Here is a 26,393-nt window from a genome sequence, read left to right on the forward strand (position 1 = left end):
ACCCTCCACAGAAGATCAAAATCAGATTATGCCAGAAGTACGATCATATTAATTCTCAAAGCAATGTGAACCAAACCAAAAGAGCCACTTGGAGGAAACCTGTGCCTTCCCTCAGTGCTTTCTGCACTTCTGTGTTCTTGGCTTTTATCACAGGCTTCCCATGTCCCCTGCCTTGTTCAGTTTTCAACCTTCTGTATTCCTTCCCCTTTTGTTTGTTTCGAAGATTGCTTTTTAATTTATTTTTTCTCCTGCTAAATTCTGTAACATCTTTGCTGTCATCTAGCTGGGGACTTCTCTCCAATTGAGCACAGGCTGAGCTAAAGCTGTGATGTTAGAGATAACAGAGAGTGTCTCTGGATAGGGATGCTAACACATAGCATACAATTTCTTAGTCAAATATGACAACATTCAGGAACCTGGGATGCCAGAGGTTCCTTCTTTTCTGAAGCCAAGTATAAAGTCCATGGCAATATTTAATATCAGTGGGAATGAACTACTCCTGGTAGCAGTTTACTCCTCTGTTGCAATCCTCCCACCACTAACCTGGAAATAAGAAAAGCAAAATTGTCCTTTGTAGTCTCTCAACCTGACTCCAACTCGTATTTTTAAATGCATGTTTTTCATTGGAACTGTATTACCTTAAGATCTTCAAAGAAAAACCAATTACACTCCATGGAACAATGCAATAACTACTTAATTGCAAGGAAGAAAAGTTCTGCTGCAGTTTTGCTTCCTCTCAAGGAGAAACAATTAGACTTAACAGGGAAACCAGAAGGAAAGGACCATTGTACCGTGTTTGCCATTTGCAGGGCTGGGTCCACTAAGCCGAGGATTTCTTCATTATAACTGGACTCCAAACTGATTATGTCATCAATCACATCATCCATCTGTAGCAGAAAAGGTGGACAAAGAAACAGAACAGTTTTCAGCATCACTGGGACACAGGAGCCTGACAAAGCACTTCAGCCCCACAGCAGAGGCGCCTGTGCAGTTGTGCAACCCCTCAGCCATGACTTCTGCTATCCAGGCAGCATACCGGGGTCATGGCAGAGCTGATGCTTCATGGTCCAACTCCCTCCTCCCACCAGCAGTTACCCTGCACTATCTGCCCACGGACACACTGTTTCTTCCAGCAACAGCAGAGGAGGAAGCTGCCCGTGGAATAAGTGACTGTAAGGACACGTCTCCCTCTCCCCACTGCAGCATCGCTGCCTCTCCTCCACTTCTTCCCTGCATGGGACCAAAACCTGGGCACAGACAGGAACAGCCCTGGACACCTGCAGGGAAGGAGAGGGAGCAAAGATTTGCTGCTGGCCCTCAACAGCAGAATCCATTGGATTTGTGTCCCTCATACACCCTCCTGGGAAGCACCACTCAGGGGCAGCTCAGAGCTGATTTTAGGTGGTACAAAACATCTTCTTTCAGAGGCTGGGCTGGAAGGTGCCTCCACAAGCTCCTGCACAGGCAGGAGGAAACAGCCCTTCACAGCACCCACGCACGTGCTCCAAATTGTCCTGCAGAATTGACTATTTCAGGGCAGGACTGACTATTTCCTTTTTGCTCATTATAAAAAAGGAGCTTAAATGACAGAGATCTACAAAATCAATGCATAATGGTGATGGTAAAAGTAGCAGTACATGGGATTTTTTTATCAGCTCCAGAAAGTGTGATCACAACAAATTACATCAACTGGAAGTGAGGGCAAGAAAGGAACTAACAGTTACAGCCCATACCCAAAGTCTTGTTACTGATTCTGGTAAGAATAAAAACCCCTTAGTTTTAAGAAAAATAATGAAAATACAAAAGGGTCCACCTTTTTCCACCTGAGGATGAGTTACCACAGATGGATTAAAGCCTTCTCATAAAATTTTTTAAAACGCAAGTGTGATCTGCACAGAAATGTGGACTTAGAGGTTATCAGGGCAAAGCCACATCCATGCAGTCTTGGAAAATCCAGTTAGAAAAGATTTCCTGATACAAGACCTTAAAGCATGGTTGATGTGCTCTTCTGCTGTGGCGTGACAGTGCTAGAACAGCACGAGCCTTTTCCAGGTATCTTCAAGCAACTTTTAACATCAATGCTAATAAACAACATTAAATATGTCCTATATTCAACTTCTTAAAGACACTGTGGGGCAAGTTTATTTTTCAACATATCATGAAAGAAACATGCTCATGAGAAAGGGGAACTGTGCTCCACCTCCTGTGTCATCCAGTACCTGCATGCATGATGCTCGTGAGTGTGTATTCAGAGCCGGGCACTCACTCTCAACCCTGCTTTGCTCTTCAAATTTATAAAATCCCTGCAGAAATAAGGGAAAAAAAAAAACAAAAGAAAAGAAAAAAAAAGAAAAAAAAAAAAAAAGAAGAAGAAGAAAAAGCAAAGCATGGATCCGAGTTCATGGCACAGTCTCAGTCCCAAAAAGAGCACGAATTAGATAGTGTCATGCACACATGTTCCCGATGACACAGCAAAGTGAAGCTGTAAATATCCTCAAGAAAAAATTGTCTGGGTACACTGGGACAATAGGATGGAAATATCTGATTTTCATTTTTTTTGAAACTATGGAGCACAAGTATTTCCCTTGCATGTGCAAAATACGTTCTGTGATAACTGTTTCTCCGAGCTGTGCAACATTTTGCTCACGGAACGCATCTGTACTAAAAATCTGGCACAAAGGCTTGAAGGAGGGAATGAGGGGACAAGAGGAACTCTACAGTTGCCTCCTACTTTTCATGTTACAAAAATTCGGACATGATTCTTATACTTGTTAATATCTTCCCAACCATTTTCCTTTGAAGCCTGAGCACACATGTAACACCTAACTCAGTTTTTGCCAGCAAAGATTAAGACAAGATTGCAAAGGACTTCTAGGCATAGGCTATTGAAGTCCTGTATTTGCAGCACTGGAACAGCAGTCAGTAACATTTTAGGGCATATTAGCTAGGATAATCTGGCCTTCCAGCTACGCAGGAGACTTACTCAAATTTTACCATAAAAATACCTAAAATATCTCAAAATAGCTTTGTGCAGTTATTTTTGCTATACTCTTTGCACTTTCTAGACGAATGAGCCATAAATAACATTATTGCAGAAAGCTACATCTTACAAAGCTGCTTTGTATTCTCCAAAGGTCAATTATTCACTGTGTGCATCAAGGAATAGGATGGGGAAAAAGAAAAGTAGTTTTAGTAAGTATAAACTAGCTAAAATAATTCAAACAAGAGGAAGCTAGAGGGACATGGGTTTTTTGCCAAAAATATCTATTAATCAGGTGGACACAGAAGTAGCAGTTACATTTCCACAATGAACAGAAAAGATAAACAGAACATACAGTGAGCAAATATGGTTTAAAACAACTTAATTAAAGCAGATTACAACTCCATTTTACTGGAAACACCAACAGGAGAGTTCTTACCTCTTTCTCACAGTTGGAGTTGAGGGTGAGCATAGCCATGGGGCTGTTGGGTGCGCTGCTCCCCGTTCCAGGTGGCATGACATGATCCCCAGGCTGGTTTGGACATGGCAAGCTCAGGGCTTGGTTGGCATGTTTATTTGCTAGAGTGGTAGACAGGTACTGCTTTACCTGCTGCCGCTGGGCCTGCTGAATGTGGTACTTGGTTGGATTCTCAAGGTGAGTCTGCACCTGTACAACACAATTTAAAAAGGATTTTATTGTTTTACGACATCATTGCAGGTGCTATGGACCTGAGCTATACATTTGTGACATAAGGACCAGCTATTTGACAAAGCACAAACCTGTGAAGCTCCAAGAAGTCCACAGTGCTTCACAAACTGGCATTTGGTAGCAAGGAATCAGTTTACGATTCGGTCTTTCAACAACTGACTTATTGTCGCTACACCAAGAAGTTCCAGCTATTTTTCTACAACGTGAGATTTCTCACTTAAGACCAACGCTCGGGTTTTCAGTTCCTACAGACACTCCAGAACAGTCAGTTCTGAGTTCAGACCTTCAGCTATGTGACATTTAGTTTTCACTAAAATATGGAGAAACGAGTAGTATTGCAGGACTCATTTTACTTGTTAGTAGCTAACAATTAAAACCAAGAAGTATGGATTGCTATCCTTAATCCACTGTCAAATAACAGAGAGATAACAGGTTTGTTATCAGTGGTTTAGGTTTTGAATGTTTGGGGTTTTTTTAAATTCATACCTTGGTTAAAATAAAAGAAGAAAGGAAGACACCTTTTTCTGCCTACAGATTATTTATATCTCAGATATACAGCATAAATCATACACAAATAAGACAGCCTGTTTATAAACACATCATGCAAATAAGATGCAAGAAAAGAAGTGTTTCAGTTCAGATCAATCACTGTCGTCAGCAACAGCTATTTTTGTGTTTAAGATAAGCTTCTCAGTACTTAGAAATTTTTTACATACAAAATATGAAAATCCTCATACTGAACAACTGTTGCACACCCTAAATAAGCAAGAGAAGAAAGGCCATTTTTTTTCCCCATTAAAATTTTCCACCATATCCTGGAAACTCTTTGTTACCATTCATTGATCATTAACGTTGCTTTCGGAAGGTAGAAATCAACCCAAAATATAGCAATACACTGAGAAGTTATTTTGTTTTAAAACAGTTCCATTAGAGCGAACTTTTGCTGTTACAAGAGACCATGCATGGCCCTCACTTACTGGTGTGAAAGAAATTAAATAAAGAACCCAAGACACCAGAGGAAAAGGGTTTCCTGTACACTGCACACCTTCTTAGCAACAGGTTTTACAACAAGTCTCCAATAACTCACCTGATAATGGTTATACTCAAGCATTTCCAGCATGCTACCTAGAGGTTGCAAGAGAAGAGACTGCAATATCCTTTGTCTATGCTACTCCAGTTTGAGGGATCCACATATGGAAGCACAACAAAACCCAGAAGAGCAGAAGAAACTTGATGGCCACTGCTCAGACTTTTAGTAACCTACACTAATTAGCATGCAAGTGGAGAAACAAACAGTTCACACAAGGCCTCTTCTTGGAAGTTATGCAAGTTTAAGTTAAGCTTTAAGTATTGGTATCTTTTTTTTCCCCCAGCTTTGATGTCATGCTTTTTCATAAACATAAAAGGACCTTTTAAGCAATGTGCTATCAAAGTCAGATTGACAGTTCGCTCAAGGCTAATTCACTATTCAGCTTTCGTTCCAGTCGTACTAACACACAATGGTAGTTTTCTTTAGCAGGAAGGTTAAAAGTTTTTAAGTACAGAGTAAGAAATAACTGAATAAATGCCCTGTGAGCCTAACACATATTCCCTGGCAGTGGCTGCCCTGGATAAACCCACAGGGCTCTGCAGTCCTGTCCTCAGCTTTTGCAGCACAACCCAGGACTGGCAGCAGAATGTGAAGCACCTGAAAAGGCTCTACCCCATCTTCAGCTTCCCTGGCGCTTCAAAGCCATTAATTCTATCTCAACCTAGAGTTGCAAGAAGTTTTCCAGTTCAGGAATGGCTGACAAAGAGCTAATGCATGTTCCAAGTGCACTTATCTGCACTTGGGCACAGTCCCTACACCTTCCAGAACTGATATTTTCATTCTATCCAACTCCTTGACAGAAGTCTGTACTCAAACACAGGTATAAAAAGTGCCCAACTGGCATTATCTTCTGAAGCCTCAGCTCCCAGGGAAGCACATTAAGATAGCATTTCTAGAGAGTTTAATCTGCTTTGTTGCACTGTATCAATAGACAACACTGTGCTGTGATAAGTACAGCACTTACTTTGTCAGTCCCAAACTGCATTACCAATTTTCCTATCATCAGTGCTAAGAGCTACACTACCCAGATAAGTCTGGTTTTTACTAAATTTTCCTCTTCCAAGTAGATAAAGTCGGCAGTAAACAAGCTATTTATGTAACCCTTATCTTTGAATATGTTATTTTAAAGAACAAGCCCTCCTCGCCTGACAAAATCTGCACACTCCTTTTCCTCCACAGGCATCAGGTGTCACTGCTGTTCTCCATCTCGGGATGGGGCAAAGTCCCTCCTTTCTGCACCCGCCACCTGTCCACTCTGCACACTCCAAGGAGAGAGACCAACAAAGCTCCAAGATCCACATCTCAACACTGTATCATCAAATACTACATTATTTATAACATAAACCAAAACACTTAACTGAATCCACTACGTGTCAAGTCTTGAAACACACACTGCCTAACTGACAGGATTTTTGTTGGCAAAACACAAACTTACTTCACAAGGACATACTCCCCCTCTGACTTTGTTGTGCTATTCTACACTAAAATATTTTATTTTGCTACTCAATTATTAATTTAGGGGTTTTTTTAATGGCCTGTGCTGCTTTCAGCATGCCAGGGAAGGCAAGTGCTGAGTTCACATGCCACAAGCTCACACAAGTCCAGTAGTGAACCAAAGAACACAGAGAACTGCCTTTTCTGTCATTAAGTTGCTCCAAAATGACACAAAGATGATATTCAAGGACTAAATATTTCTTTTAATCCACAGCTGCTCAAGCACACTTCCACATTCAAATACAAGCACATACAATTATTCTCCAAATGGAGGAGCACGTGATAACAATTCCCACAAGAACAGGAGCTCCCACAGGACTGAAGCAGCTTTAAACGTGCTTCTTCTTGGACAGATGTACCAGTTTGAACTGCTCCTGCTCTGACTGAGTGTGAGGCCCAACTGGCTACACAGAGAAAACTTGAGTTTGATTCGCTGTTTTGTCACTGGCTGCCCTCTTGAGCTGCCTTAAGAGTTCCATCACGGAAATCTGGTGGGGACTACCTTAATGAACTCCATGCTGTTTGTTGAGACTGCCTTTAGCCTAGAGCATCCTATTCTGCAGACTCTACAGCAAAGGCAACCCAAATGTGCCTTCTTGGGCAAATGTCCCAAGATGCCCCAGAGTCACCCTGCAGATAAGCCATAAAGCATTCTTCCTTTTTGACAACATATCTCATGAGCAAAGAGTAGCAAACAAACCCCCCCCCACAATGAAATTCCACTACCCTGAACTTGAAACCGTAAATAAAAGCTTTGACTTAAGATCTAATTTTGGTTCTCAGCCCCTTCTAGCATTTTGGGTGAAGAATAGTTCTTGTTGTTCATTCAAATTCATGAGACACAAAGTGCAAGATGGCAAATTATTGGTTTGGATACACTTCCTAAGAAATGTGACTGAATGAGAACATGAAAGGAAAAATAAATCAACTTGAAACCAAATCCTCTGGATCTCCAAACCTCTATCTCCAGCAATCTCAACCAAAGTTTTGGCGCACAGTTACTCAATTGAGTAGAACACTGGTTTTTGGGCATTTTGGTATTGACAAACAAGAAGTAATGTAACAATTATTATCATCACCTGCAGAACTTCAGAAATGAGCTAAGACAAGATGGCAAAAACGCTAAATTTATCACAGGAGGGTAACACAAGACTTTGGCTACAAGAGTAAAGCACTGCCTTAGAAGTAGAGCCCCAAAACTGGTTCAGTTCCACAAGAGCCTTCAATGCCACCTCAGCAGCATCTCCACGGTCTCCATGGGCTGCCCCCAGTATCAGGCACTCCTGCACTATGAGTCTCTCTGTCAGCCTTTCAAGTTTCATCTGCCCTTGCCATGCTGACACTGAGAAGGATCTTTTTTCCTCAGATGAAGCACAGAGAAAGACAGCAGAAAGAAATTAACTTGACTGCACCCATGTGTAACCCAGCTCAGGCCCTACAAGGCTGAGCTGGGCTAGAAAAGGGTTGGATGGAGCCACCCTGATTACTTGGCACTCATCCCTCACACTTAGAAGTACCCTGGAGAACACCATTATCTGAAGCAGGGGAAAGGCTTTCTCATACCTTCCACTCATCTTGACATCTACTGCTAACTCCAGTGCATACATCCAGTTCAAGTATCTGAGTAGCTGCCCGTCTTCTTGCACATCACAGAAAGAACAGTAATAACCCATATAAACAGAGCAGATTCCCAGCCCTTGGGTTTGGTATCAATCAAGCAAACATTTCACCAATGGCTTTCACTAGCTTTAAGCACACACATCATATCAGTGGGAATTTTAGGTGTACTTCAGACTACATTCTTCAAAATCTGCATTATATTACACAGTGACAGAACCTCTGAGTAGACCCACACTTCCTTCAATTTCCAAAAGTAAAAATATTTCCCATTAAGTGATCGGGGGCTCAGGAATTTAAACACAAAGCACACGGCTCAAGTAGTTCCTCTGCATGAAGCCAACACAAACAACTGAAACAATACTGCTGATACTTGCTCCTTCTGTCAAGTCTTGCTGGGAATCACTCAGACTTAATTTGCTAACGACTTGCTAATGATGGCAAGAACTTGGAACAGTGCTTCGAGGCAGCAGAGCAATGCACCACCACTTCCAGTGGGTATGCACCGACCAAATTCCTTCTGGAGAGGCACCCAGGAGAGCTCACTCTTGGGCAGGCAGAGACCAGGGCAGTCTAATGGCTTGGTAAATGTGTTTTGCACAGCGTAATCCAGAAACTAAACGGCTAACAATAAAACTAACAGGGAATTTACACCAGAATAAAAATATTTAATGAACTGTGGCGTTTACTACCAATCATCCTCTAGGAAAACTTCAAGGTCAGAGAACCACAGAAATACTGAGGTTGGAAAAAACCTTTATGATCATCAAGCTCAACCATAGCTGGAAGTCAATTAATTGCTGTAGGATCAAGCTCTGAGCCACTGGTACATCTGGATGAAGGTAACCAGGCTCAGTGAATTGGTCTGGGTTACTCATACACTGCTGAAATTTGTCCTTGCACAGGTTTGATTTCTTTGCAATGGGTAACTTCTGGAAGCAAGCACAAACCCAGCAGGTCTTGTGCTGAGAGTATTTCTTCAAGGTGGAACACCAAGTGTTGGTTTTCCCATGTCAGTTACTACTTCAAATCACAATATCTTACTTATCACATCTCCAAGTACTGCTGCTTTCAAAGCAAAGCTGAAGATGCCCCAAAATCCTCTCTTGGTGCAACACAAGTGACCAAAGGCCATCACAATGCCAGCAGCTCCAGGCTGCCCCACTGTTCTGGCCCCCACGAGCTGGAAAGGAGCATATTCCTGTTCCCAAAACCACACAGAAGATTTTTCTCACCAAAAACATCACTGAAGCTTCCTGTGACAGTAAAGCTGGAGCACTCAATGCTCTATTTAAGTAGAGATAGGCTCGGGCACAGGGACATACCAGAGATGTTCAGAGGACAATGAACCAAGGGGGAGGAAGACTCTTCTCCCCTCCCCACCCCCCCCCCCCTTTTTTTTTTTTTTTTTTAATTAAAAAGACCATTTGTTTCAAGCAAATTGCCTAAGGAGTTACAGTTTACAATTACAAGTAAAATACTTTTTGGTCAGTTTTCTCGGTTCAATAGAACTTTTTGTTGCCTAGACAGCTAAATGTCATGGGATTTTTAAGAAAAGTTAGAATTCTGTGTCATTTAACAATTAATGGTACCCAAAGAAAAATGATACAAAACCACATCCACTGACTGATGTGTTCTTCAAGGGCTCCAGGCTTCAGCTGTGTCCACTGCACATCCATGCCTGTTAACCACGCTAGTCCTGGGCTTCAAAGCTGTTTCAACCCATCACTTCCAAGTACAAAAACCCTGCAACAGCAGGAACAAGTTCTTTTCTAGGACTTTGAACAAAAATAGGGAGCTGTATAAATAACCGTTCTTTGTGACTAGGGGAAAAAAAACTGAGGAGGATGACACATGAGAAAGATAATCAATTAGTGCCACTTACAGTAAGAGTGATTTACTCTTCTGAAGTTTTCCAGTACAGGTTCAAGATTCTATTAATCATATTCACCACAGTTTGGTCACCAAGACTGAAAATCCTAAAGACCATAAAGCCCCTTCAATTAACTTCATTAACTATTGACCGTGGGTTTCACTGCAATGACAGGAAGTACACTCCTACCACCCAACTCGGAGCAATCCAAATAACCAGACAATGGTTTAACTCATTCTCAAAGACATCTTCTCACATGCTGCATTCAAACATTAAAAACAACATCACATTTTCCCCCCTACAGACGTCAGCGGCCTGAAGTAGCTTCACACGAGAAGTTGAGTCCTCTTGCTTGCTGAGACCTTCCCAGTTCTCCAAGATGGAACAGCCACCTCATTTATAATGCCATCAAAATTGATTCCCCATAGGGCCACTGTGAATTTGGTAAAAGATAAATCTTTTCAGTAACTTCTCCAGCTGCCATTCTCCCCTTAATGCCAAATTCTCTAGAGTACATTTGTTCCCCTTTCTTTTAGCACATTACCCAGGAAAAATGGCCAGAACAACACTGACCAGAAAGCCCAAGAGCAAGAAAAAGATGAAAAGTAACTTATACTGACTGGGGAATGACAACTATGCTGAGCTTATTCCATCATTTTACCTCAGGACACAGCAAACACAAGGAAACTACATCAGTTAGCACAACAAAACTCTCTGGTTACCTAATTCACCCCAAACCCCTCTGCACTTGAAAACCAAAGCAGATAGGACAAAGTTATTTAAGATCTAGCATTATGATTGCAGTCCAAGTAAGTGGATCCAACAGTCATCTTCAAGCACAAAGTTATGAAAAAGAAAAGGCACATTGTACAGAATTATCATCATTTACACAATCAGGGATTGTTTAGTCCATCACCAAAAATTCCTCTGCGTAATGTGACTTTTCATCCAAGGGAAAGACATGAAGCAAACAAGAATAAAGTTTTTGTAGATTAGTATTTAAAAACTGTGCTTTAGCTATAGAAGCACATGACAATGGTATCTAAGGAAATTAAAGAAAGGTTAGCCAAATGTATTCTAGGAGATCGGAACTGATGTAATTTGCAAGTTAGTGGCCTGCTGGCTGCCATTCTATGAGTGTGGCTTTCAGTCAGGACTAGGTCCTTTGAAGTCCTGCTACTTTTCTGTTAGGAAACCAACATTTCAGCTGTTTACTTCCCAACACACATGCCACAAATTTTTATTTTATACAATTTCTGAGACAATACCAAAAACCACTGCAACATTTTAGGACAGACAAGGAACTGACTCCATAAAACGTCAGGCACAAATCTTTTGCAATGATTTTACCTACCCCAGGCGCTTCAGAGCGTAAATATTTTGACTTCACAGGGAACAACAGCAGCCACACAACTGCATCTGACACACAAGTTTGAGTTATGGTACTACCACAGTGAAAAGCTTAATTCAAGCACCACATATTTAGGTCCACTTCTGCCACCCTTCTCTCTCTGAAGGAAGCTGAGAAGCACTTGCATCAGCACGAGAGGGTTTCAGATTGCTCACAGTACGACACCAATGACTCCTCCTCACAGCAATTGTCAAAGATAGACATAAAGTTGCTTCCAAAATGTCTTGCAAGACTTGGCATAGAGATGTGAATTCAAGAGGGAGCACAGTCACAGGACTACAGATATTTCAGCTGCCTGAAAGCCCAAAACCAGTTCAGGCAGATGGTCTGAAGCCACCTCTTCTCCCTTGCAAAGCCTTCCATAGCACAAGCACAATTCCCCACCCTTCCTACAGCCCAAGCAGCCCCAACACAAGATTCACCAGACCACTCTAACACAGATCCCTACTGGCTTATAAGAGTCACATTAGCGGGGTAAAATAACTTGTCCAACCTTATCTTCCTCTGGGGGTTGCCAAGCACAGCGTCAGCCAGCGCCAGCTTGGAGTGGCAGTCACGTACTGGCAGCCTGGGCAGGACTGTCAGTGACATTTCCCAGGGGTCACTGACCCTGCCACTGTTCCAGCCCTCAGTAACCCCTGCTAAACCTGAGGGACAGAGCATGGAGCTCCCAGGTCTCTGCTGCACTGTAAGACAGCTGGAAAAATGGGTGTTTTAATGAGCTCACTGCATTTGCCATGGCATGGAAGAGGTGCAGAATACCCATCCTCTGCCCAGAAGGGCCCTGACAGGTCGGACTGCAGCTTAAATCACATCAGCCTTCACATGTGCACAGGGTTTGGAGATTCTGGGTATATTTCTGGAGCTGAAACCCAAGACAGAATGCACTCTGCTATACAAAAGGAGAAACATGAGTTTTCCCTCAGCTGCTGAGAAGCCCTGAGGATGCAGTTTCCACAGGTGAGAAGAGGCATCCTTCTCCTCACCTGGTTTTGCTCAGGTTGCTCATCCATCACTCATTTGTCAAATGTGAAGAACACAAATGGGGCTGGGTAAAAATAATGGCACCTTTCATAGAAAATGAATAATGGAGAAAACGGAAATCAGTTTTATAAAAGATGTTGGGTAAAAAGCAACCAGAGCTAAGCTTAAAACAGTAGGAGAGACAGCACATGCTGAATTTTAAATAAAATTCCTGAGTATCGACTTCCTAGAGATGTAAAGTTACCCATGTGCAGAATGGCACAGGTTGTTTGCTTGTCCAGACTTTAAGAAATGAAATTCAAGTAGATTCAAGATTTTAATGCAGTAAATCTACTTTGCCCCTGCATGAGCTTCTCTTAATGTGCTATGCAATACTGATTTTCACAGGTGAAAATTAACTTAAAATTAGCTATTTTGCCCAAACTGTAAATAAAAAGTGCAAGAGTGGGAAAAGCACCCAACCTGTTGCTTTCATAAATCTTAAAACCTCATACCCTCAAACCTGGTCTCATTTGTCACTATAAGGTTTGTGAAGGGTTGCTCAAATATATAGCATATGGACACAGACCTGTGCCGAGATAACTTCCAGTGCTGAGGAGTGCAATTGTTGGCATTTTGGGGCTAAGCAAGAAGGGAGTTTGATTTACAAGTCTTTCAAATCCTCAGCATTAGCCTGTGAAAACGAATTGGTGTTCAGAATACTGCCTGTGGGTCACTGAAGCATTTATTTACAAAACTTCAACATCCAGCACTGAAACACAAGAGACATAAAGATGGCATGAGATCAAAATCTATCAAACACCCAAATGCCACACACAGAAACAGTTGTATCCTTCTCTTCTTTAAATAAAAGCCATTTGTAAACTCAAACACAACTCTTGGGTTATTACAGAAAAAAATCTCCTCTTTTTGGGGGCACACTGTACATCAGCAGGATGTCATAGAATAGTTCGGGTTGAAGGGACCTTTAAAGGTCATCAAGCCCAACCTCTACATCTTATTGCTAACTTGTCCAAAGACATCTACACTTCTGACCTACTTGTCTGGAAAAGATCAAGTGAAAGACTGCTCCATTCATCAGTCACATAATTCCACAGGACATGTTGGGCCGCTCTCAAGGTCACTTACAGAGCGCACACCAAGAGCATGCCACCAATCATGATCCGAATGTGAAAATACAAACCCAACCTTTGCATGCTGGAACAGCTTTTAGCATTGACTGGAAAGTCTTCCTACCAAAGCTTTCAAAGAAGCATCCCAAAAATAAGAGTGAAAATAGTTTTGGAAGGACCATTTATTTTAACAAAGCACTTGGCAAGACACTGGCTACAGCACAAAGGACACTTGTCCTGGAACACACCTGTTTGGAGGGGATCTGCTTTACAGCAAACACACAAAGCCACCCAGAAGACAGCAAGAAAATGAAAACTGTGTCAATTCAAACCAGTTTTACACTGCTAACATGCTCTGAGCTTCTACATGTCACAGCAAATAAATAATTTGAAGGACTTAGCTGGGCTCTATACCACTTTGCCTACAGCTGATGATGTCTCATGTCAGCCCCAATATGGAAGGCTTGAGTAAGCAGAAGAATAAAGCACTCCAGATACATCCATTTTATTCACACCCCTAATATGATCATTAGACACAGCCTAAAATAATAATAAATCGCTGACTTCACTTACATAAAGGAAATGCAAGCTGGCTTACCACTGAACTCCTTGATTTTTATCCTTCTGCTCAACGAGCTGTGCTGTTATTTATGACTGTATTAAAACCTACTGAGTTACAATAAAAGAGTTTTGGTACCTCAGAGGGCTTGATCATCATGTCCGCTAAGGTAAGATAATCCAAGTCACCTTCATGCAAACCCAACTGGTTTTGATTTGAAGCATTGTGCTAAATACCAGAACAGCGGTTTTTTTGAGGACTTTGGCAAGCCACAAAGGTAGGTCACTCCTTGTGTGAAGTGGCATGACACCGCTCTGGAGGAGAATTAACCCAGGGAGCCAAATTGATGCCACACAGAGCATTCAAACTGCAAGCCAACACTGTCAGGGTTACTTTTGAATGATGGTGGCTCTTCCTTGGGAGTAGAGTACTGAAATCCAACACTTTCCCATAAAGCAACATCACATCTTTTCTTTCCTGACATGTCACTCACAAAGTAGATACCAGAGCAGACACCACAGCAGCCACAAGAGATGAAAAGTAACAAGAGTAAGAAATTAAGTATGCTTATTCCCCTCTAATTTTAAACCCAGAAACCACAATGGAATTTAGTGTTTTAGTTATTTCTTAGCTAAAGGCATGTTACCATAATAATTCTGCAACGGAAAGACATATTTAGGACAAATAGCCATTAGGCTGCATGACCTCACCTCTGCACCCCATGATCTTATTCCCGTAGCAGTCAGACAGTAGCGACCGTCTGGCTCCCAGAAAAAATAAGAGTAACATGGGCTCATTTATTAAACAAGGATGCCAACACTTCAGCCCTTTAAGATCTCAAGCTTTACATGCATGGAGTCATGACATCACAATCTATTTTATACCTACACAAACAAGATACAGCCCCTTGGCTGATTTTGTAATCTTCCCCACACCTGCCCCTTCATGTCTTCCTGGGATAAGCTATTGAAAATCCTCCTCCTTATGTTATTTCACATTTGCAAGCAAATAATTATTTACACTGTGAAATGAGAAGTTGCTGTCCACACAAGTAACTCTTGATGAGGCCAAAGGATGGGGCACTGGCAGGACCATCAACTGAACAAGTGAAATCTTTTGACAAAACCCCAGTCAGCTGTCAGGAGCCCTGTTTATATTGCAGTTGTAATAAAGAACTGCACTCAGGTTCATTACTTCAACAGATGTTGCACAAGCATGTTCCTTACCACAAAAACTTTAAAACTGAAAAATAGGTTATATAAAGAGACAGTTGCAATTCTCCCATGATGTTTTTCCAGCATATGCACAAACTGTCACAGCAGCACTTGCAGCACGTGAGCAAATATAAAACCTCCAGCCAGCAAGGGACTACAAGCTCTTGATTCTCTCCTGTGTGAAGTCCTGTCAAGGTAAGGGTTAGGGCTCTTTCTGCAAGACTGGAAGCACATTTTATTACATAACACCAGAAAAATTTCACCTTTCCAAACATCTTACAGAAAACTCTTTTTAATGATTTCATCTGAACTTCAAAAAAGCACAAGCCATCGACTCACCAGGGGAGGCACACTCACAAAACACAAAGGAGAGTGCGTGTTATATCATTCCAGTTCTCCAAAGGTTAGCTGCAAATACGAAGCACCGAGAAATTCAGAAGTAATAGTTTGTCAGAAGATCAAAATGTCTTTTGAGAAAGAAATTCAGGGCTTCCAGGCTTGTCTCAGAAGAATCCTGTTTTAAACCACACTTGACCCACACTAACGTAACCCTTGAAGTGCTATTGCAAGAACAGAATGACGTTCACAAGGGGAAAGAGGCAAAGTATCTTTCACTAAAGCTGTATTTATGCAAAAAATCATGCATCTCCTTTTAATGCTGAAAAATACAAACATGACAAATTATGACATGTATTTCACAACATACCTCTCAGCACTGATGGACAACACACACAAGGTTTTAGCTGCTCAAGAAACTGTATAGGAACATAACACAATTCAAGGCAACCAGATGCTAGAGTTAGGGATGTAATTAGAGACTAGATGGGGATTAACTAGATCTTAACTCAGACTTCCCCACCTCCCTTGCCCTTTTTTAAACCTCAAGTATAAACCCATTTTAGCATGTCACTACTTTACATGATGGAATAAATTTTTTTAGAGATCTTACTGCTTAAAAAATGCAAATTAGCTCACACTGTAGAGTTTATTTTAAATCAAGTTTGAACAGATGAAAAGTAGAAGTTTAGGGTATTTGAACATCTGCTGGAGCCAAGGAGATGCCAATACATCCACCATAGCCAACAATGTGGTCTGAGATGTGGGACCCACAGGGGAGTGGTTCAGAACACGATGATGCATTTCATGCCATTGGTTTCAGACCAGCTCTGGTCTGCTCTCTCACACTGGACTCCCAGGAGTGGCTGGATGACTCATGGTCTCCTCATTTAATTTCCTCTAACAAGAATCTAATTAATACTCATCAACAGCACTGGGCAAAAATAAGCTAATATGCAATATGTAAGGGCAACTGGGAATTTACTTCAAAATCATGTTGCTGCTCCACACTGAAGGCAGAGCCAACCCCAGAAGGTGCCAGGGCTGACGTCCAACTGCTTGTTCTTGCCCTGCCACAGCAGCTCCCTGTGACACAGGTACAGATGTTTGCAGGACTACACCAACCCATACAATCAAAACCACTAAACTGATTTCTAAGAAGTCACCTTCCCACAGCATGGGGGTTAGACTAGATGATGTTTAAGGTCCCTTCCAACCCACATTATTCTAGGGTTCCATGACTGAGTAACAGCTAAAGCTGCTTCTGACTTACTCCATCAAGTTGCCTATCGATTATGTAAAGCTGGCAGCAATAGCTATCTGGGCATTTTTTCTGGAATTGCAGCTACCAGAGAAGAAAATGCAAAGTTGAACTGTGTTCCTCTAACATTTATCTGTCATTGTTCCCTGGGTCCAGTGGCAGTCAGCACATTCCTCACTCTGCATCCAGAGAGGAGAATCCAGATACTGTGTTCAGATCATGCAGAGCCACTGAGACCCAACTCAGTCCTTGCAGCCTTTAACCAAAGCAGACAAACGGAATTAATACATTTCCTTGGGGAAGGTGCAAGTTCAGAGAGAAGGCTTTTCTAAGGATAATCCTGCAGAAGCCCTGGCTGGAAGCTTTTTCCTCATTTCTTAGATGCAGGGAAAGGCAGAAGGCAATTCAGAACAGTGACCCACAGAGAAAGTGGCACTTTGCACAGAGTGACCACTGATTGCATAAGCAGCACTCCAGAGCAGAAGGCACCACTTTTCTTCCCTCAAAAAGCCAGTGTACAAAAAGGATAAACTCTTTTGAAAAGCCACAGTAGCATGATTAAATAGTAATTTTCCTTTTACACAGCAAACCGTACAGGGCTGAACCCTTAAGGAATATATGAACTTTCATGTGAATGGAGACCATTAAGTGCCCGGCAATGAATGGTGCCTGTGGTCCAGAATTCATTTCCTTTTAGAAAGCAAAGAGGATGGAAGGCTTATGATTGCTACACACAACTGCTGACTCATTCAAGGTCATTTTATTCCCTCCCTAAGCAAACTGTTTCTTTGAGACACAGGTATTTCAGCAGAGTATGGTTTTGGTGGCAGTCAGGAAGCAGAATTGTATAATAGACAAATTAATACTACAGAAAAATGCTTTCAGACAGCTCAATGGACAACTTTTCAGTCAGTAACTTATGATAATATACATGACTGCCAGTTTTTTAAATAGACGTCTCACTTCCCAGAATTTTCTGCTTAACAAGACAGAAATTAACTTTAAAGCACTATTTTAATAAAGCAGGAATTAATTTTAAAGAAGTTTCTGAAATGTTAACGTTGGTCAAAGGGACAGCCCTACTTCACCTGAGGCTGTAGCAGAACTAGCAGCAGGTCTTCCCCTCAGTAAAAACAAGCTGTCTCACCAAAAGCAGGTTCATCACTTAGGTGCTATCAGGACACAGATGCTGGTTAAGGGCAACAGCACTCTGGATCACTGATATTGGTAACCTGGAATAAGTTTTTCCTGACAATATCACTCCCAGGGCTGCCCAAACCCAAAAGGGAAAAAAAAAAAAAAAATCCACACACCTATAGAAAAAACACAAGCAGAGAAGTCACAGCCTGAGGAACTTAAAAGTAGTCTTAAAAATGTAAGTTTAGTGTGTTGCCTGCAGGTCCTTGGCACAACCTTTATCAAGACCTGAGACAGGCAGAGAGGCTGTTTGCTACACCTCAGCCTTCAAATGTCTTCCTTTCAAGGAAGGGACTATTTCCGAGAAGAGAATTTCCATTAGTTGCTTGTTTATATCGTCCTCTGAAAGAACAGAAAGATTTAATTCACAGCCAACCGTTACATCCACAAACTAAAGTTTGATGGTTTCAACCAGGAACTTCTTGGTGACTTTTAGGCAGGCAGCCTGAAGTACAAGCTTTGATTCAGCTTGCTTGACACACAAGCTTCCTCACAGATTAATGGACTGGTTTTGATTCTAGGTCAGGATAACTTCAGGCACCTGATTGCTGCTGGTGCCCTGAGCTTCCAGCACTGCCCGACGCTCCGGATCTGCGGCGCGTGCGTGGCCTGTGATGCTCCCTGGTGAGCAGATCCGCCCCTCTCTGCACTCAGAAGGAGAGGATGGACACACAGATAGATACAAGAAGCACATTGTTCCAAGACAGAACACCAGTTCTTTGAAACTTTGGTTTCCTTAGACACACAAGACACACTCCTGCTGATGTCAGTGTGTCTGTTGGGAGATAGGACACGGATTCCAGGCAGGTCAGTAACAAAAACATTGTCAGAAGTCACGGATTCATAGAGGTGGGGTGCCCGAAAACAGCTGATGCCTTCTATGCTCTGCAAGCCACAGTTATTTAGAAATACACTAATATTTGCTACTGTTTCCTCAACGGCATCAAATACTGCTCCAAATTATTTTCCTTTACTAGCTGACATTTTCTACAAAATCCAGGATTTGCAGCACAAAGCAGGAAGGGGGTAGAACTCAATGCAGTGTGTCTCACACAGCTTTGAGGATTGGAAATGTTCAATGGAAAACGTTGCCTCTTAACATTTTTTTAATGCTCTAGTCTTACATGCTGAAAAAGTTTATTACTTCTGCTGGACACCAGTAGCAGTTTTATTTTAAAAAGGCAGCCTGCCTTAGTTTTTGAATGCAATAGCTATCACATACAGCATTTTTCCTGGTTAATGGCTTAAAGGCACCTCTGGGAAAATAAATACAATAACACAACCAAACAACACGATTAGAATAATGTGTCAAAACAGGGTTTAACATCTGAGTATTAGCCTTCATCAGTGAAAGGAATAGTCAAGAATGATGAATTCCCTGGCAGCTGAGAGCTTTCCCAATGAATACACAGTCTTGGAAACCATAATGCCATCTGCTGAGAAATGACGGAAGTGCAGCACCATGAATTCCTGTTTCATTACTGCAACGCTGATGTGGAAGTGCCTGCTGCTGGGGATCAACTCGAAAACAACCTGTTTGGGCTATAAAACTTACACAAGAATTTTCAAACAACTGACTGGAACTTCAACTACTGATATTCAGTAAGTCTAGGACACGAAGTCACAGAGGTCCATAATAAATATTCTTCCAGTACATTAAGATAAGAATATGATGTGTGAAACCCAAACTATTAATTTGGCATGGACATTCCAACTTTACAAAATCTGGTGTTAAATAGTTTTGTTTGTTGGGGGTCATTTCAGGGTTTAAAAGATACTCGATTTTCTGTTCCATATTGTTACAAGCTGGAAAAAAACAAACCTAGTTTAAAATCAATTTAAGCTATCTGAGTTTATTAACAGGACTCAAAATAATAAGCTAGCAGGTAACTGGCATCCAGTGGCAGCACTTCCAGTGACAACCTGTGGGGCTGAGCTGTTATCCCAACACCCCAGAGGCCTCCCTGTGAGTGTTCGCAGGAGCAAGTTATTTTCATCATCAGTGACAAAAGAATTACTGGCAGCGTTATATTTCCACAGAGGCCATCACATGTAATTTCTTTTTTAATTTACTAATCTGCCAAGCGTATAAAAGCAGACACGTGGGTTTTGCTGGGTCACCAAAGCACCCGTGGAACACAAGATCCCCCAGAACAAGCACTACCCCAGGGGATGGAAGAGGAGCAGGAGGATGTTTTTTCTTATGTGCACTGAAACACTATATCCAATTCTGCTTCAAATGATAGCGAGGAGTTCGATGTTCAAGTCTTGTAGAGGATTCCAGACCTGACAAGCCTACCATCAGCAGAAGGCCAGCACAGCCTGCTTTTCCTCTAGCCCACAACAGTTCCAGAATTGTTGCTACCAAAGACTAACATTAATTACTAAAGGAAGAATTATAGTAAGTTCATTCTTCAATTCAGGCAGACTGACCCAACCAGATCTACTGGCCAGCAACTGTTGCTGTAACAAACTCAAACTGAACACTGAGATGCTCTCCCAGACAGTGCAAAGGCAGCAGTGTTGATCCAGTGTTAGCCTGATCCTACCATTTAATTTCCAAGTAATGGTAATCCCATCTATGAAGAAAAAGAGAGACTGCTGCATGGTTTCCTAAGCAAATACAAACTAGACAAGTTCTGTCCTCAGCTCGGGAAAAATTTTCCACTACAAGCACTAAAGAGATAGGTTAATAAAATGGATCATTTTACTCCAAGAACAAGGCCTGTACCTGGCACTCACTTCTGAGAGACAAAGGGTTAAAACAGTTACCCATTTCCTCAACTGGACAACTACTACTATTGTAAAGTCCTTATTCAGCTGAATTCCATCAGGCCATGCTTTCTTAACACAATCTGACACGTACCTCTTCAAGATCTTGGATTTTTTTTTCCTCTTCTCTGCCTCTCAGCAGTAGACATCAGAAATAAATACATCCAAAAAGCCAAATGCTAATCCAAACAAAGTAATATTTAATTATCAAGTTGGGGAGACGGATGACCAGACAGAACAATTTCTTTTTATAAAAAACAAAACAAAACACACTTGCCAGGTCCTTTGCAGACTACACAATACTGGGTTTTGTTTCAAGTTCATAACTTGGCTCTTAAAGTAGTTGATAATGAACCAGCAGGCATTATTTTAAATGAACCAGTTTTATTAAATGAGCCAGAAAGGAAAGAGGCAGGGCTAATTACCAACATTCCTTGATGAATTACCTAGCGGTGTGTGGTAAATCTCCAGGCGTCTTTGTCTTTATCCCCAAATTTATCCCTTACTTATTTCTCAAGAGGTTAAAGGACATGGGGCTAATTAAGGAACCAATCCAATGACAGACAGAATCATTCAAGGTAAGGCTGGTTTTCACTCTTTCAAGCTTTTGCATCTCTGCCTGGTACTTCTTAATCTAAATTTTTTTTTTTTTAAATTACTGCTGGGGAGGGGGAGGAAAAGTGCTAATCTTGTCACGGTCAGGCAGGTTGAAATTGCCATGCAGTGCTGGGCAAAATGCTACATATTTGTAATTTAGCCAATAAGAAATTCCTTAAGCCTCTCTTGAATGGCAGGAATGTCTCCAGCTTGTCACTTTGAATTCATTCACTGCACAGGTTCAGCATCTCAGAGAATAATGCTGCCAAACCGGCTGCAGAACTGAAATATTTGTGAGTATACCTAATACCCAAAGATTACTTTAAGCAGATCTGAGTTTTCACATTTAAAATCTAACGCCTATCAAAGGTGTCAGCAGAGGCCCCCCTGGATGTCCCCCGAGCCCCCACATTTTCCAGCACTGTGTGTGGCTCTGGGCACTATTTTCTGCTAAATTAAGCCATGGCTTCAGCAAACACAACTGCAGTGACCAGCACTCACCCCGTTCTTACAGCCTTGGCTCCAGGACTAAGGTGGTTATTAAATTCATGTTGCCTGACAAAGGACTTGGTACAAGCTGCTCAAACCTGTTAGCTGGGGGCTCTGGAGCCTCATCAATGCTCTTAATACCCACAACTATGGGCACCTACAAATCTTAATCTGCAGAAGATTAACTCATCTTCTGCAGGTCCAAAACAGCCACTGACACGTGGTGAACCACCATTTTCCCAAGGTCTGGTAACTCAGCCAGCAGATAATATGTCTAGACCATAAAAAAAAGAGTTCTTTGAAGCTGTAACAGACCGAACTTAGCAAGCTCTTCTTAATTTTGTGGATGTTACCCTGCCAGCGGGAAGACAGCAAATCCTCAAGACCACCAACTAGGATACAAACCACCAAGAATTTCCAAAAAGCAATCAGAGCTTGGACCTCCAGATGTCTGTATCATTTTGTCTGAGTACATCCTGATTTCCTTTGTGCCAGAAATATTATTTCAAACTTCCAGGTAACTACTGTGAACCTACAAGGGCAAGAGCTCTGTGATGAGGAGCAGTTTCTCAGCTATTTTCCCAATCTGCTCACAACATCGTTTTCCCAGGAAACGCCCCCATCCCCAGCAGCACAATCCAGCAGCAGCACAGTTTGTCTCACAGCTCTGGGAGCTGCATTTTTATGTCACAGTGACCACAGCTGAAGAAACAAGATGGAAAGATCAGACATCTTCATCAGCAACAACCATTTCTCTCAAGAGCCCAGCAACACACGTGTTTGCATGCACAGGAAAAGGGCATTTGGGACGAAGGGTGAGAGCAGTGTTTTGCACTAGCAGTCAACCATCAGATACTTGTTCACAGAAGTATGTTGCCCCCTCGAATTCCATGCATTTTTAATGTCTAATACCCTGGGTGTTAAGCAAGAGTTTACATTTTACCTCTATTACTGACTGCAGATCTCAAGGACCAGTGCTTGTTTTTTAAAACAGCTGTCAACCCACTGAGCAAGCAAAAGGTTTAAGGCCTGAGACACACTTTTACTTACATGAAGGCTGAAGACACAAGGCACACTTCAGTGTTTCTGTAGTTATATGCAACTTCTTCTTTGAAGAAGTTCTATGAAGAATTTGCTGATGGCTTAAAGGTATGTCACCATAACCTTAGTTTAAATGTTTTATCTGCAGCTCACCAAGACTCAGTCTGGCAAATCACTTGTCTAAGTTCTTGATTGCAAATACACATCACGCTTACCTAACACACCAGCACACACTACTATCTACCATTGTCAGGTGAGATTAAATTAACTTTTAATCAGATAAGTGTGTCCACAAACACACATTTGCTGGGGCAGGCACTACCACGCATTTATCTTGCCATCCCATTGTTCCTGCTCTTCAGAACTGTGAGATAAGTCCTCTACACAATGAAGTTTTATGGTAATTATTACACCAAGAACACTACTGCCAGCTGCTGAGCCTTCCCTGCCAGGCAGAGCTTCCACAGGTCGCTCTCTGGAATAAGCACACTGGAAAAAGAATAGGAGGAGGTATTTTTTGGATATATGTCCAATAGTCATTAATATCAAATGGAAGAAATGCTGGGCATTTCAAAAATGAAGAAATGCAGGGTTTCTGATGCAAAGAGCTTATTGTGGTGGCACATTTGAGGTCTGAATGAATAATGACATAAAGGTGAAGGAGAGAGGCTGTGCTGGTGCATTCACTCATTCGTGACAGAGGCAAGGCTGGCTGCCTGCTCTCCTGTCCACTCAGAAGAAGTGGGGATGTGGAAACATGAGCACAAACTGCAGCAATGGGATGGCACTGAGTAAAAGACAACCACACCCACTCTGGTATCAGCAGTGATCAGTCCACAATACTGCCATGAGGCGGGCAAAACATGTTGGAATAATAAAGCAAGAGATTGAAATCAGTAAACAGTATCTGGCTGTAGGCTTTGAAAAGGTTCCACCTCGCTTAGGACAAGAAAGAAGGGCCACAATGAAATTCTGGCACCAAAAGAGCAATTAACATCTAACATGAAGACACCAACCCAGGCAGTGTAGCAGGGGAAATCCTAATTGAGGGCTTTAGTGGCAGACAATTTAAAAAATATTTAGCATATTATAAGCATTGTTGTATGGAAATGGACTATTAAAATGTCTTAATTACAAACATTAAAAATGGGTTTGTGGCCTATGCTTCCATACATATGCTTTTATATACAAATAAAATAAACACTTAGATATTTTGGGGTGAATAGCAGTATGTGCACAAGTAGAGATTCTTGTTCAGAGGGCAGAGACCTCAACATGTAGATCCCCAAAGCAGGACCACCTTCTCCAGATCCCCTGGAGCAAGGGAACTGCTTTCTTATTCTCCAAAAACAAGCCAGAAGGGGATGAAATGGACCTTTTACATCATCTGCTGGTGAGGAGACCTGCTTTTACCTTATTACCTGCAAAGAGTTTATGCGGTGCTCAGAAGATACCACTGCAGGTTCTCACTGCAGCCCTCGAGGCTGTTCTTTGCAGTAGTATCACGCATCTCCCATCTGTGCCAAAGAGAAGTTACATTCTTCAAACCCCAATGGCAGACAAAGAAGGAGGAAGGGGTGTGGTAAGTCCAGCAGTTCTCTATGGTGCTATGCATTTGGTGTGACAACACTCAGGAGGAAGGGGACGTGCAGCAGCCTCATCCCTGGGAGCATTTGCATCCAGCAGCAGGGACACACAGCACATCCTCATTTTAGGTTCCACCAATCCATGACCTCGTACAGCACATTGAAAACATGACAGCAAGTGTCACATCCACGCACCAACTGAGAAATGCCAACAAGTAACATGGAGGGACAGAGGGAAGAAATGTTCACCCTCGATTTTCCACCTCCCATCTGCTTAGTGAAACATGCAGAGGGCTGGGTGTCAGCTGCCCACCAGTAATGTTTTCAATCCTGCAAGAGCTGGTAATGTTTTCAGTGGAACTGATTTGCAATTCTGTGGGCCGGTGCTGGCCCTGAGCCTCCCTTGCTGCCTCCTGAGGATGCTCCTGTGCTGCTTCTCCCATGGAGGACACAAGCCAGCCACAGTTTCTGCAATGCCACACTGGGCAGGCGGGTCCAAAGGACTTAAGGGATTGTGTCATACTTGTTCTATACAGAAAATGTGATCCAGAAATAAGGCAAAGCAATGCAAGACACACGGCATAGCTACAATTCAGTTTTTGTTATGTCTCTACATGAGCAGACAGATGAGTCCCTACTCCTCTGGATTTCTGCAGCTCACCTTCAGGATCACCGCCAATTCTGTACAGGAGACACATGGACTTACAAAACTAAATAGAAGAGAGGAATCTTCAAAGGAGAGCTTTAATCAACATGTTGGTTCTACTTCTATTAGCAGAACTTCTCAAAGACTAAATCAAAAATCAAGCAGAGCATCCTGCAGTCTTTCTTGTGGTAATAAGGCCTGATGGCTGGTCATTTCAGCCTGTAGAGTCATTCCTTGGTTTTTTACTCCTGGGTATTACAGATGTTTTAGAAAAGGAAACCCCTTTTCCTTTTGTGTCTCTTGAAAGCACATAAAGGGTGGTGTGCTCCAAACCCAGACTGCTACAGTGCAGCTTTGGTGAAGACGCCAGAGGGACATCACGTAAAACTCTGGTCATACAAGTCAGTGTTTCTGTCTGCTGAACAATAAAATTCTAAGATCAGCTACCTGGATTGACATAGAAGACTGAAAACTATCCTATAGGTGAGGCCAGGGTACCACAACCTATCCCAAAGGCAGGGAGTTGTCCTGCTGCCGCCAGGAACTCGCCAGTAATCTCCAGCAGGAGATTACTCAGTTTACAAGAACCCTGAAAGTTGCTTCGTAGGAAAGGAGCAGGGAATGGGCGAGGAGGAGGGCATGAACAACATGAAAAGGAGAGCCCAGCAACTCCATCACGTCAGCAGGAGATGCTCCCTAAATAACTGCTCAGACTACAGGAGAAACACTAATTCAGTGATTTCTAGTAGGAAGACAGGAAACGATGAAGTCCAAGACAGCTCTGGGGAAGCTGATCAAGAGACCAACCTCACTAGAGACCCAAGAGCATATTCTCTAAAAGCCACGGATTTCACAAACAAACCCATCTCCACAAGGTATGGGATCAATAGCAGCACTGTTTTGCAAAGGAATGATTGAGGAACACCAGGTCTAACCTGTCACCAGGCCTCGGTGATTGCAAGCAGGGACCTGAGCATGACCTCCTCAATTCCTGGGCTAACCCTGCCCACAGAAATGCAGCAACCAGTTCCCAGAGACCAGCTCTAGAATTCTGAAACTCAGATCTGACATGGTGCTTCTGCTCCAGCAGATAAGGACTCCCACCAGACAAGAGAATAACTTCAGTCACCAACAAAAAGAACAGCTCCGTAATATTAATTAGGTGTACAAAACTAAAATACACCTGGATGGAAGAAGTAGTATGAGGACATCTTAAGATGAACTCTTTGCAAAGATGCTAATCCTTTTAAATTAAAAAAATTAAATAAAATAAAAACATAAGCTTAGTTTGTACCTCAGGAATGGGCCCTGATTTTTTAGGGCTTGAAACTACTCCAATAAATAACTTTTTATGTTATATCCCTATGCCCAAGGCAGAGAAAGAAGCTGAATTACAGAAGAAGCAAAGAATTCCTGGTGACATCC

The 26,393-nt window shown here is 42.1% G+C and overlaps 1 protein-coding gene across 12 annotated transcripts in view; it reads right to left on the reverse strand.

The window, feature by feature from the left end:
* MITF (melanocyte inducing transcription factor) overlaps positions 1 to 26,393 on the reverse strand; it is a 101,478-nt gene that overhangs the window by 15,862 nt on the left and 59,223 nt on the right. For 7 of the 12 annotated variants that reach the window (XM_048315372.1, XM_048315361.1, XM_048315368.1 and 4 more), the window contains exons 3-5: positions 3,420 to 3,647; positions 2,220 to 2,303; positions 792 to 887 (exon numbers count right to left, since the gene is read on the reverse strand). In XM_048315372.1, the coding sequence (XP_048171329.1) occupies positions 792 to 887; positions 2,220 to 2,303; positions 3,420 to 3,647 (408 nt within the window). Of the gene's footprint in view, positions 1 to 791; positions 888 to 2,219; positions 2,304 to 3,419; positions 3,648 to 4,776; positions 4,941 to 26,393 lie in introns of those variants that run through there. The other 5 variants (XM_048315364.1, XM_048315365.1, XM_048315369.1 and 2 more) reach the window with 4 other exon arrangements.

The sequence above is a fragment of the Corvus hawaiiensis genome, chromosome 11 (assembly GCF_020740725.1).
Source record: "Corvus hawaiiensis isolate bCorHaw1 chromosome 11, bCorHaw1.pri.cur, whole genome shotgun sequence".
Taxonomy (NCBI): domain Eukaryota; kingdom Metazoa; phylum Chordata; class Aves; order Passeriformes; family Corvidae; genus Corvus; species Corvus hawaiiensis.